Genomic DNA, 14,252 nt, shown 5'->3' with positions numbered 1-14,252 from the left:
TTTTGTTTGTCGAAACTATAAATTGGATCTCACAAACTCTCCCAATAAAGGAAATAAGAAGAAAATAAATTTAAATAAAAATAATAAAATCCATATGAGAATGCCAACAGGCCAACAGCAACATTGAAGGAATTGCAGGAATTTCTAGCAAGTACTAGCTTTTTTGCACGTTACAACAATTTCCCTTGTCCTTCATACATCTGGGCTAAGGTGGCAAAACCTTATCTTTATGGTAAATGGACTGTTTTTTTACATAGCGCTTTTAACTACACCATATGGTGCCCAAAGCGGGTTCAATATGCACAATGTGCACAAATCAGTGGTGCGAGTAGCAAACTGGAGGTGAGAGTACTTCCAAGCGTTTGCAAAGTTCAGCAGAAATCAGTTTTATCTTTTTCTTTTTTCCATTTTCCTGCTAGCTAACGAATCAAAACAGTACGTCAAAAGCATTTTTGTTGACGCCGGCAAATAGGCCAACACTGTAAATATAGAGAAGCCTCTTAAATGTTGAGGAATGGCACATGTCCGCGCTATCAGGTAACTTTGCGCTTGCGAGGAGTCGTGACGGTGGTGGGGGGGGGCACCTAAAAATAGCCCCCCCTTCCTCAAACCATTCGAAGGACAGTTCACTCTCCAGTGGTGCATCACAGCTTTAAATCGTCAAGCACGTCTATGGGAGAGGTACGTACTCTGCGGCCTATTGATTTTTATTAGGCTTGAATTCACTCCACAGGCATGTTGTTTCCAAAATGGCCCACTGGGTATTTTAGATGGCAGATGATTTAAATTGTTGCACAGGCTTTTATGATTGATTGATGGACTTTCCATCATATTCGGTCGCTGCTTAAATGTCAATGTCTGAATACTTTCTTGTCTGGATTGTCGTGTTCAATACTGCAAGAATGAGATACAACACCAGTAGCAATATTTCTATAAATAATTCATGCAGGTGCATCAGCAAATAGCTTGAATCTGAGTACATTTTCATGGCATTATAGCGTTTTGGTGACTTTTACTTTGGATTATTAATTGTAGTTTGTAGTTAAATATAAATACTGTAATATAATAGAACAACAAAAAAATCTTTACTCATGATTTGTCAGCACTTGATATATTTTTTAAGTGCACAAAACTATCATTGCAGTTAAAAATAATAATAATTCAGAAACAATCACACAAAAGTATAAGGGGGGGAAATTTCTCTCATCATTGAGCTTATTTTCTGTTTTTCAAAGTGAATTTTTTTTTGTTTAAATAAAAAATATTTAAGAAATTTCTCTTTCTCTCTTTTCTTTCTCTTTCTTTTTAGTTGTTTTCCTTCAATAAACAATGTTTACAAAATTATCACTCAAAATTATTTCCTCCAAAACAAATAGAATGTCTACCTTAAATGTGCTTCTTCCCGATTTTATTTCTTAGCGTAAAAAAAGCTTAAAAAAAATATAGAATCATTTTATTTTCCGAAACTACACAATAAAAAAAATTATATAACATTCCTCTCATCATTGAATTCATTTTGTTTTTGTCTTAAAGGTGCATTGTGCCATTTAAAAAGGTAACGTTAAACCTTTTTCTACATCATGCATGCTCCACCAATGCCCAGATGAGTACGAAGAGCCCTGACTGCTTTTATCTTCCCTTTATAGTAGAGTGTGCGGACCCAGCACACTCCACAGTTTCTTTGGGGAGGGGAGAGGGTGGAGTTTTTCTTACCTGGTTTGAAGTCATGTCTTCGTTTGTCAACTGTGGCTGTCGCTTTAAGATCGTGCACGTACTCGCACGCGCACCGTGAACAAGCCTGACACAGATGCTGCAGTTACGCTTTGGGCCAGAGGTAGCAGTCGCGAGTAAAAAAAAGAAGTGACAAACTGCACAAAGATCCTTTAAATAAACTAAGTATAAGTGTAAAAAAAAAAAAAAAAAAACCTTTTCTAAAGAAACTGTAAAAGATCAAAAGACACTCTAAATAAAATGTCTTTTTTTTATTTCACTTTATAGATTTTTTATATATCATTTAAAAAAATTATTTTTTTGTAATCACAAAGGAAAAGATTATTATGTTTTTCTTAAATAGCCAAAATATACATATTTCTCACTTTAGAAAAAAAACTCAGTTATTTTTATTTTTCGTAAAAAAAAAAACATTAATTATTCCCTTTACTTCATTTATTAATTTAGATTTTTTTTTTTTAATAATTTTTTAAAAAAGATCACTCCATAACAAATTTCATATATTGTTTCAAGTAGAATGTAGACCATAATCCTAAAAATATCATAAAAAACGATATTATAGTAATGAATAAATACACGGAAAAATAAACACCTGCCGGTCATACAAACATTCAATAACTAAATAACTAAACAAAGGTACAGGAGAAGAACTGAAAATGAAGTACTTTCATCAATGAATAACAATATTGCATATTGCCATCAATATGATCAATATTCGGATTGACCCACTGGTAAATTACGTTTGAGGTGAAATGTAAGACAGACAGCTTTCTTGGTTTCTTTTTAAATACTGCATAAAGACGTGAAAGCCTATAGTGTAGATGGCCCCGGTTCTAAATATTACACATTGCAAGGAGGTGTTATTAAACATAGTGTGTCCCTTTAATAAGCTGTTGCATGCTAGTGCGTTTTTGTTGTCATGTAGCATGTCTTAAGCGGAGGTGCCCTTCACGGAGTATGTGACAAATGCAGGCCATGGGTGAAGATGTCCTGGTATTTTTCCAGCCTCGATGCCACCAGCCAGTCTTTCGAGCACTCGCGTAAATCAACAGAGCTGCTTTCAACACCTCACACTGCCACCTACAGCTAAAGTACACGCACGTGTAGGCTAGCAGAACCATACACAACATCCGTGTTTATTAAAAGGTATCATCGAAAGAACCTCGACCTCTTTGCTTAACTGTTTGGAAAGTCAATGTTTGTTATGTAGCAATTCAGTACATTGTTGACTCTCTTTTTTGATTATATAATTTAAATCCAGTTAAAATTCTAAAACTTGAACTTGTTAGCTCAACGACCTCAAAAAAAGCATGCTAGCATCACTCAAGACTTTTCAAAAAAGTCAACATTTTGTGAGTAAATGTTTAATTTCTCATCCTGTTGGGCATTTCTGTGCAGGAACAGGAAGTTGGCTGTCGTTGACGGATATTCGGGGAGTGTAAAAACAAAGCTCCATCGATGGATATGACGCTGATCACCACCGACGAACATAGACAGTCCCCGTCTGTTCTCCCCGAGTCTCAAATCAGTGAGGATTCCGGTTATTTTTCTCTTTTGGGAGGCTTCTTGGACCAGTCGGAACCACCGCTACCGCTGCCGCCGCACCCGTCTAACGGCCTTACCTCGCACATGTCTGAGATTTACACTGAACCCGTCCACATACCAGATACGAGACACCCGTTCAGGGTAGATCCGCCCATTCTGGAGGCTTCCAGGGTCTGTGGCCTCAGCTCCGAGCACCATCAGACCACCTATCCCAGATCCTTGTCAGATGGCTCGGAGTCTGACTCGGCCACGGTCTTGTATATGTTTGAAAATGAGACTCAGGACTTCATCTTAAGTTCAACTGCCCGACAGAATAGACACGATGATAGCCGTGATGTCTCTCTTATTGCGTGTTGTGATTCAACTGCCACGAATAAGAATTGGGTGATGTTGGAGTCTGAGTCAGGGCTCAAGCCACCCGCTGAGGTCACCCTAATCACCCCACGGGGACCGAGGAGCGTCAGTCCCGTCGAGCTGTGGGTGGATGCCTGCCAGTTTCTGGATAAGACGGATGTTTTGCCTACTTCCACTTGCAGCGACTTATCTTTGGAAGAGATTTGGGTGTCCGGTTACGACAGCGACGGGATTGGCTGGGCCAGAGATGACAGCAGTGGTCGGGGGCCGCCAGTGGAGAGGTGGTCCTCGGTGGAGAGCTGGGCCAGCGCACTCTCAGACTGGAACGTCATTGGGACACCGAGGCAGGAGTTCACAACCGCCTTCTCAGAGATAGGAGCCGAGATAGACGCCCTGACTGAAGCGTTAGCGGACTTTAAGCCCTACAACCAGACGGAAAGAGGGATGGGAGTCCAGGATCAGCCAGTGGGACAAACTACCCAAGAGGAATCCATCCAGTGTGGACAAGAATGTTTCACTTTGCAACCACAGATGGAAGACAATGTCCAATCTCTTGGCGATTCAACAGCTAACACTCAAACTGAACCAGAGGAAGCCGCCGTAGATAACTTTGTACATAAGAACCAATCCATGGTTTCATCTGGCTGTGACTTGGACAGCCTCATCCCAGAATGGACTCCTATAGAAGATGTGGATCTTCCTCAATTTGACCAGTTTTCAGGGACAGAGGACTTGAAAGAAGACAAGATCATACTGAAGATAGTAGAGGATGCAGATGTGACAGAACCACCTGCTGAACTGACAAATGAACAGGTAGGACCAATTAAGGTTGATTTTGAATACAATGCCAAGAAACCACGCCGTCCATAGTCCATTTTCAAGGAGTAAGAATACATGATCAATTAGCATTAGCGTTGATTAATGTAACCCATTAATCAATGTTAATGCCAAATAAAGAGAGGGAAGTCTGGAGCTGGGCTGTTGGGCGATTTTTTAAAAATGACCAGTTTCTTTAATGGAATGTTTATTGCTTAAACAGGCTGCAGAAGAAACTGAAACAGGTCGGAAGCACACATAGACTCTAAAAACAGTTGGGTCAAAAATAACCCAAATGGGGTCAAAAATGGACCCACCCAACTTTTTGAGTTATTAATTACTAAAATGATTACATTTAAAAAAATAAAATAAAAAATTATATATATATATATATATATATATATATATATATATATATATGTATATATAAATACACAAAGCAACTTTTTTTGTGCTTGTTTTGTGGGTCATTCGTTTGACCCAACTTTTTGGGTTCATTGAATAAACCAACTAAATTTGGTCAAAAATGGACCGACCCAAATGAACTAACTCAACTTTTTGAGTTTTCTAATCCAAAACGTTGGGTTATATTAAATAATAACCCACAAAGCAACCCAATTAGTTTGGGCAAATTGAATAACTAAAATGGTTGAAAGATGAACCGAGCCAACCTTTTAAATGATTTAACCCAAAAATGGGTAAAATTAAATTAATAACACACAAACAACTACAATTTTTGGGTAATAATGCGGGTTATTCATTTGACCCAACTTTTTGGGTTAATTTGAATAACCCAAAAAGTTGAGTTGGTCTCATTTTTGGGTTATTTTATTTATTTTATTTTTTGTACCTAAATGTGTTTAGAGTGTAGCAGATCCATTGCTAATGCTAAGTAAGGAGGGAAAAAAATGAAATTGGACTATTTGTAAAAAATAAAAATGAAAAAATAGCAAAGCTGTTATTAAATTTTTCTTGCCTAAACGGGCGTGACTGAAACTGAAAAATTAATCAAAATTGACCATTATCATCTTTGCAAAGGCACCACTTTTTTATTATTTTATGGGATTGTGCAGGTTTACGCCATAATTATAATGCTGCACGCAACAACGTGAATGGAAACTGTCATAATAATAATGACACACTAAAACAGACAAAAATAGACACACAGATGAACACAAAGTGCGGCATGGCAAACATGGTGGACTTTAACCAGCGGTCGTACCCTCTGGAAAAAGGTTCCAGACGTTCCCAGCCTGTCGATCGTACCCTACCACTGTCACAGAGGCGAACACAATGTAAAGTGACAACACAAATATTGCCACCCTCCCGTGCCAAGGTTCTCGCGCCCGAGTTCTGCAGGATGTGTCCTTTTGGCTCGTGCTACGCAAGAGTGACAGGTGAAGGAAAATGAGGGGAGAACAAGAGAACGGTCTAATAATAGCCCAGGACAACCATGATAACAGCATACATCCCTGGTTAAGGGGGAGCACAGCTGCCGATTGTAACACGATTCCCCTTTTCCCATACCCCCCCCCCCCCCCCCCATTGAAAAGGCGAGGACCAACAACGAGTCCCACATTGGTTGTTGGTCAGCTCTGATTGAGATCATGGCCTACGGGCTTGGATATAAACGCATGTCGTTTTGTATGGGTCGGCTTTGGGGATCGACAAGAAGGTACGTGATGATTTTTCATTAGGTTTGAGGAAAAGTATTGAAACTGTACTTTGGCTGTCAGTCTCAATTGGGTTTGGTACTGTCAAACGTTGTACAGAACTTCATGTGGGAAAACAGTTGCCCTAAAATGTGTAGACTGACTCTACACTACCAATCCAGTCAAATGCATTTTCCCTACCTTGCATTCAAAGTCAGCATATCCTGGTTGATTATCTTACGGCGTGGGATATGCTATGTTAGAATTTTTTTTTTCCTTTACCGATGTGCTCAGAAAACGGTCAATCGTAAATGTTAAACCTGCTGAATATTTTACGAGTAGTCAACACCTAATTTGTCCTCGCTAAAGGAAAGATAGCCAATAAGGAAACAACCTGAAGCTCAAATAGAGGAGCGACTGGCTGTGTTGAGTGTTTGTATAACGCGTCTCACAAAACATTCTGCACAATAAAAATGACAAGAGTTTGCAACCTCAATCTAGTCACCAGGTGCGCTCAAATTTAGCCTAGCTTATTGTATTTCTTTTACTACTACTTTGGACTACTCTTGCTTTAAAAATGACAGGGAGAAGTTTGCAACCTCAATGTATCTAAAAGATGCGCTAAAAGTTAGCCTAGCTTCTGGTATTTCTTCTACGACTACGCTTTCTTTAAAAAATGACAAAGAGAAAAATTTGCCACCTCCACGTAGTTACCAGATGCGCTAAAAGTTACCCTAGCTTCTTGTATTTCTTTTACTACTACTTTGTACCACTCTTTCTTAAAAAAATGACAAGGAGAAGTTTGCAACCTAGCCTAGCTTCTTGTATTTCTTCTCCTGCTACTACTCTTTCTTTCTGTCGGTCTGGATGCCCCGTGGCACAATGCTGCCTTATCGCAAATCAGTCTTGGCACCAGGACTGATGCCAGGTGTGGTAAAGACAGTAATCATACCCACTTAAAACAGACATGGAATGAGTTTTATTCCTGACCAGCAGAAGGCGTTAGTCGTTTAGGGCTAATCATTTACTGCCTAAACAGGCTGCAGAATTGGATGAATGGATGAATCATAGACAGATACAAGGGAAATTCACTAAGAAAATTATAAGTAATGGTGTAGTATCAATTTAGTAGATAATTGAAACGGAAAGTAATAAATACATGTTCAATAGTATTGAATAGTACTGGTTAACGTTACATTAGCTTAGCTGCCACCATACAAGGTCACAAATTTGTCCTCAACTAATCATACCACTTGTTTTGTTGTTCCACAGCTGTCGGGAGATGGGTTGTTTAAGGTGACAGAGGATCACAGCGTCCCCCAGGCTGACCCTCCGCCCAATCAGGTCGCAGATCCGAGTGCCGGTTCAACCGACGTCGACTGTAAAGGACTCGGAGCTTCCGAGGATAATGCGATGAACCCCCGTGTGCTAGTGTTTAATGGTGGCGGACACGTGGCAACTGACACTCTGACGTACCCCGGTGGATCAAGCCAGGTGCCTCTGCAGGGGGCGTGTCCCACCTTCATTGTGCCCGTAGCTCCTCTTGAGATCAGCTCTGCCCTGGAGTATCGCAGGAGCAGCTTAGAGGGAGATCCAACGAGGACTTTCAATGATACCCATGCACGAACCTGGACTCTTTGGCCGCTCTGCGATGAGGCGGAGGCCGACGAGGAGGTTCACGAACGCTGCGCCGTCATCCCCGAGAAAAAACACACCATTTTAGATGAGCCGCATGTCTCCAAGGCGGCAAAACTAAACAACCAAACGGCTGCAGTTAAGCCAAAACCGAATCACGGGGCGTCAGGAAAGACGCCCCACAAGAATGAGGGCAAACATCGCTGCAAGAAGGACAAATCCGCCGTCCACCATCCCAGCACGCCTGCCCCCAAGAAACAGGAGGACTCGGCTCACCTCACAACCAGCAGGCAAAATGAAACCGTGAGAAATTCGAGCGATCACCTTGTCGAAGAGAAGACGACGGTCATCGAGACCGCCAAGACGCACGGCAAGAAGAAGAAGAAGCACCACCACAACGTGACCGGAGCAAAGACCGCAGCCGAGCCTCCGACCGAGACGGAGAATGCCGCAAAAGCGAAGAGTGCTAAAGGACGCATCGAAATGTTTGAGGCCAAGATGAACACCAAACACGGCAAAGCTCGCAAGGATGCGGCGACATCAGACGCCGCAAACAAAAAGCACCCAGAAGCTTCGAAACCATCACAGGGAGAACACGTCTGGCATAGCACGGAACACAAAATCACCCAAGACCTGACAAATGACGATATCTTTAAAAAGCGTCGCCTGTCCAGGGATACGCTTGGAAAACTTTTGGACTCAAAGCCGAGCGTTTCCACTCAGGCAAAGGCGGCAGAGGGACAGAAGATGGATGTCAGAGCGCCAAATAAGAAAGCGTCCAGCGAGGTGGTCAAACATAAAGCAAGTAAACCCAAAGAAGGTAAGACACAGATACATTTACACCATAAAAAAAGCTAAATTATTTCATAATTTTATATATAAACTATTTATGAAATGTTAGTTATTACAACTTTTGTAGCATTTAAACTAGCAATAATACTAAATAACGACAAGGAATTTTGGTGCTGGATTTTCAACCCGCCTGCTCTGTGTCATTGACTTACAGAGCCGAATGTGACGCAATCCATCCAGGCGGCGGCTGTGAGTGCAGACCCCCAAAGTCTGAGTCTGTGGTGTCAGTTCTCTTCCGTCTCGGGTGAGCACACCATCACCTGGAGGCGAGAGGGTGCTGTCCTGGCGGAGGTCAAGCGAAGGTAATCCCACTTGATTACCTCTGCCAAGGAAATTCAAATGTTTGCATTCGAATTCTGTGGCGTGCGTGGGTGGTGAATCGTTTCTGTTTGAGGCCAAAAGCAGCCAGCAGAAAAAGTTGAAAATGGATGTTCAGTTGTGGTTCTATTAATGCTACGTATAATGATAAATAATATTAACTCATTCACTGCCATTGACGGCTATAGACGTCTAAAATTAATTTTAAGTATTTATATTAGTTTAACATTTGTTCCCATTTTTGTTAACAAGAGTATGAAAACCTAGAATTTTTTTATTGTACATTTAGAACAGATATCAAATTTGTAATTAATCGTGGGTTAACTAGTGAAGTCATGCGATTAATTATGATTTTTTTTTAAATATCACCTGACGCCCCTAATTTTTAATAATCTTTTCTTTAAAAAATTTTTTTTTAAAGATTATTAAAAACAAAAATACAATTACTTTATTTTATTTTATTTTTTTCTAGAAGAATTAGAAGAAAAGATTATAACAAATTAGGGCTGTCATGAGATTTTTTTTTTAATTAATCGCATGACTTTACTAGTTAACTCACGATTAATCACAAATTTTATATCTGTTCTAAATGTACAATAATTGTTTTTCTAGGTTTTCATACTCTTGTTAACAAAAGTGGAAAAAAATATGTTTAACTAATAGAAATAGTTAAAATTATTTTTTTTACGTCTATAACCGTCAATGGCAGTGAATGAGTTAAATAAAATAAAAATATATGCATATTGAGTTTTGCAATAAGCTAATGCTAACTAATAAGAACAAAGACCATTGGGCAAAAAAGGTATGCTCACATAACTTTTGTCATGTTCCTGTAATTCTGTCCTTGTGACGCCATATTTGTCTCTGAAGTGCAGGGGACGAGAGTCGCGCATCCTTGACCATCCCCAACACCTCCCATAAGGATCTGGGCAAGTACCAGTGCTGTCTCATCAGCTCGCAAGGCTCCATCACGTTGGAATACCTGCTCACTTATGAAGGTAGGACTCTTAATACCCGATAGCAGTGATTACAATGCCAACCGCTAAGCCGGCCAAAGTATTCCATTGTCACTTAATTGTTCCAAGGATTATTATTTATTTATTTACAACAAATAAGGTGTCTTCTGTTCATTTATCGACGCCAGCGACAATTAAATGCTTGTCCACTAGATGGCAGTAGGTACATTCAACCAAGTCATGACACACCAGTAACAGTATGTGGCTTTATCGCTCCAGCTTTTCACATTTCAACTTCTTAAACGCAGATTTTTTTTCAAACACGTTTTATATATACAAAAATTGTAAATGCACAAATAAAAATACAGTTTTGAGTTAAACATAATGTATTGTTCTATCTTCCTCTTCTGTGAAGTTTAATGACATTTGGCAAACCAGCTTATCGGTACTGGCCGATTTTTGCAAAGTAAAAAATGTGCCTTGGCTTCATTTGAAACACTGCCCAATGACGCAAATATTTACTTTAGTTCAACTTCAGCTGTCTATTAACTGTCACTTCTTCACAGTGCTCCGTGAGATTGTCATCCCGCCATCTACAAACGTCACATGTGAGTTTTTAACACCAGGCATTTGAAAATGGCCTCCACTCCTCTCTTACCGTTCTTTCCCTCTTCTCCAGCCGTCCCCGTTGAGGCGGGCTCCAAGGTGGAGGACGTCCATTGTTCCCGGCTGCTCTTCAAAGAGGACTTCCTGTCCGAGCAGTACTTCAGCGAGAATCAGCCCGTCAGCATCGTCACCGAGAAGGCCCACTTTGGCGAGGGCATGCACCGGCGGGCCTTTCGCACCCTGCTGCGCAGGGGTGGGGTGCTCCACCTGCTGGCGGGACCCTCGTGCGTGCTAAAGGTGCACAACGCCATCAGCTACGGAACCAACAACAATGACGAACTGGTTCAAAGGAACTACTCCTTGGCTGTGGAAGTAAGCCCACATAATGATATGCCGTTTTGTATCATAATTGTAATTGAAATTTTCAAAGCACTTTCAAAGTTTTTGAAGCATAAAAATATGTTGTTGTTTTTTGTCCGTTTATTTGCCTTTTGCCCAAAATGTAACTAAATTCTCCAGGCTCAATAGCAAATGTCTAAGTCCTATTGCAAAATACAGTATATATGACATTTAAAAGTGCATTACGTTAACTCGTTCACTGCCATTGACGGCTATAGACGTCAAAAATTCATTTTGAACTATTTCTATTAGTTTAAAAAAAAATCCCACTTTTGTTCAGTGTATGACAACCTAGAAAAAAAATGTGTGTACATTTAGAACAGATTTTTGATTAATCGTGAGTTAACTATTGAAGTCATGCAATTAATTACAATTTTAAAAAATTATCGCCTGACAATTTTTAATTGTAATTAATTGCATGACTTCAATAGCAAAAGTTAACAAAAGTGTGGATTTTTTTTTTAACTAATAGAAATAGTTCAAATGAATTTTTGATGTCTATAGCCGTCAATGGCAGTGAATGAGTTGAACACATACAAATTTGCTTAAATAGTCAACTATATAATATTATAAAAAGTGGAACAGAGCCCTGCCACAAATATCCAAAATCGAGTGATTGATGCCACGCTAAAAAGGTTTATAAGGCATAAAATGTAATAATAATATTTACAATATTTATCATCATATGATCACTAAAAATAAGGAGTGTACTATATCTTCTTCTTTTTTTTTACTTCATTTTAAAACTTTAACTATGCATGCTTTTGCCTTCGCTGATTCGTCAAAAAAACAACAACACGTGTGTTACATACTGTACATTTTCAGCAGCTACTTATCTTGCAAATAGGTTTCACTGTAGTCAGTGCACTTGCAATATTTAAATCATCTCACATGGCACATGTGTAAAAACATGATATGATGCTTGGCTTCACAATCTTGCTATTTTTAGCATGTGCTAATGTGCCATGCAGGAGTGTCACGTTCAGAACACGGCCCGGGAGTACATCAAGGAATACACCGCCGCCGCCAAGTCCGTCGACGCCTTCGGAGAAGTCCCGGAGTGAGTGACGTTCTTCATTGTTTATTTATTTTTTGTTAACAGAAATTTTAATAATATGATTATGGAAAATGTGCAAAAGCTATAGTAAAAAAAAAAAGATTCAAAAGAAACTACTTCAATCCAAGCTTTAACGTGGTTCTGAATGTTGCTATGTGTTTCTTAAAATACGACTCCATGTGGTAGAGGCTTGTTGTAAATTGCTCTTGGGGGCCCCCTAGTGGCCGTGAGGCACACCACGCGAGTGCTTCGTCCATTTATTTATGCCTTCTCAAATCCCCGCACACAGGATCATTCCCATCTACCTGGTTCACCGGCCGTCCAGCGACATCCCGTACGCCACGCTGGAGGAGGAGCTGATCGGCGACTTTGTCAAGTATTCGGTGAAGGACGGCAAGGAGATCAACCTGCTGAGGCGGGACTCCGAAGCCGGGCGCAAGTGTTGCGCTTTCCAGCATTGGGTGTTCCAACGGACGGACGGTAACCTGCTGGTTACTGACATGCAAGGTGGGCAAAACAAATATTTTTTTTCTTTAAAACAAAACAAAAACAATTGTAGAAACCGTAATCGTGTTTTTTTTTTAGGAGTCGGAATGAAGCTCACTGATGTGGGAATAGCCACCTGTAAGAAAGGGTGAGTGTTATCCTGAAGGGGAGAAAAAAAACTTTTTAAAGACTTATATTTTAAAATGTGAGGGATATTTTCACACTTTTTGTCCACTTGGTTTGCAGCTACAAGGGCTTCAAAGGCAACTGCGCCACCTCTTTCATCGACCAGTTCAAAGTGTTGCACCAGTGCAACGCGTACTGCGAGATCCTGGGTCTCACCTCCCTCCAGCCCAAAGCGGCCAAAAAGGCCCCCTGCGCTCCCAGAAGCAAAGCTCAGCCTTCAACAGGACCCAAAAAGAAAACGTTTGGGCCCACTCTGAAGGCCAAGTCCTAACACTGGGAAGGAAGCGCTTGGACTTGGGCTGTGGAACTGTCATGTCTTACGTTGACTTTCTTTTCTTTTCTTTTCTTTTTTACTTTGGTGATGTTTCCAAATGTGTATGTTCATTAAATTAATGAACTGGTTAATTAACTTATTGGAGGAAACACTGTGGACTATGAAACAGAGAGCAGTATTGTATTGTTATTGATGGGTTCAGTGTAATTCCTTTTATTTGTTGAATGTTTAGTAATCATCCGACAATCAATATTTTTGCCTCTTTTGTTGTTTTTGCAGTGTATTACGGAACTTATTGTGTCATGCCGAGTCATTAAGCGTTGCCATCAGTGACAAAAACTCAACCTTCTTACTTCTGTCTAGTATACATGGTTCAAATTTGGTAGCAATTGGACAAAGAAAACAGCGAGTTCTATTTATTTATTTATTTTTTACAAAGCCCTAAAATTCTTCAATAATGCTGATGAACATTCTATATACGCTTTCCAGAATGAAAGGCTGAAAACACAGGAAAATAAATCCCGTAAGAACCAAGAAAAGTCCAAAATGTGAAAACAAAATGAAAAAGAGCAAATCTGCGAATGTGCAAATCCGTGGGTTGCCGAACTGATTTTACGGGGGTTGAGTGTAGTTTTTACCAATCACCACTAGATGGCACACATGGGTTAGCTGCGTGTGTCTGAGTCTTATACTATCCTACGACGTCAGTAGATTACAATATTTTAATATATTGCAGCTTTGGAATGATATGCGGGACAAACGTAGTACCTCAGTAGCCTAATAATACAATTTGAGTGAGTTGATTTTTGAGAGGTAACCCCCCCCAAAAAATAAGTTATTGCACTTAATGTTGGTTTCTTGTTCAAAAGTGTTGTGTTGTCGTTGAATGGTAATGTTGATGCAAGTGAGCCATTTGCACTTGAACAAAAAAAAAGAAAAAAAGAGTATGTGGTTATTTTGATGATTGCTTCAAACCATTTGTTGTCGAGTTAGGATAGTGGATATTTTATACTTTGAGAAATGTATCATGAAATGAAATATATTAACAGCACGTATTTCGCACATATGCTTGTATTTTGTCCATATTAAAAAATAGCATTTTTGTTATACATCAAGTTAGGAACTCCTTCTACTACCAATACTACCAATAGTACTGTATATGAAATGCTGTTTTACAACTGTGACTTTATGCACAGTTTGAACGTAAATGCATTACACACAGTGCTTAAAGATGAGATGCAAATATATTGAACCTAAAAGTTAAATACAACTGAACTGTCTAGTGAGTGTATAGAAAAAAAAAGATAATACAAATGCAATAAAGCTAACCAATCACGGCAAACAGGTGAACCGTGATTGGTCATTAACGTCGAGCCCTTGGGCAC

General features: G+C 39.8%; 1 protein-coding gene across 1 annotated transcript; it reads left to right on the top strand.

The window, feature by feature from the left end:
- The first annotated feature begins 624 nt into the window (after nucleotides 1–624).
- Nucleotides 625–13,119, top strand: alpk2 (alpha-kinase 2). Its single transcript, XM_086097653.1, has 11 exons — nucleotides 625–681; nucleotides 3,130–4,443; nucleotides 7,371–8,553; nucleotides 8,740–8,887; nucleotides 9,774–9,901; nucleotides 10,426–10,467; nucleotides 10,539–10,837; nucleotides 11,836–11,924; nucleotides 12,211–12,428; nucleotides 12,507–12,555; nucleotides 12,654–13,119. The coding sequence occupies exons 2-11, from the start codon at nucleotides 3,190–3,192 to the stop codon at nucleotides 12,862–12,864; spliced, it is 3,621 nt and encodes a 1,206-aa protein (XP_085953779.1). The 5' UTR covers nucleotides 625–681; nucleotides 3,130–3,189; the 3' UTR covers nucleotides 12,865–13,119.
- The last annotated feature ends 1,133 nt before the right edge of the window (nucleotides 13,120–14,252 follow it).

Source organism: Leptonotus elevatus, chromosome 15 (genome assembly GCF_054856555.1).
Source record: "Leptonotus elevatus isolate MCC_2025b chromosome 15, RoL_Lele_1.0, whole genome shotgun sequence".
Classification (NCBI taxonomy): domain Eukaryota; kingdom Metazoa; phylum Chordata; class Actinopteri; order Syngnathiformes; family Syngnathidae; genus Leptonotus; species Leptonotus elevatus.
This window is presented reverse-complemented; position numbering and strand designations above follow the sequence as displayed.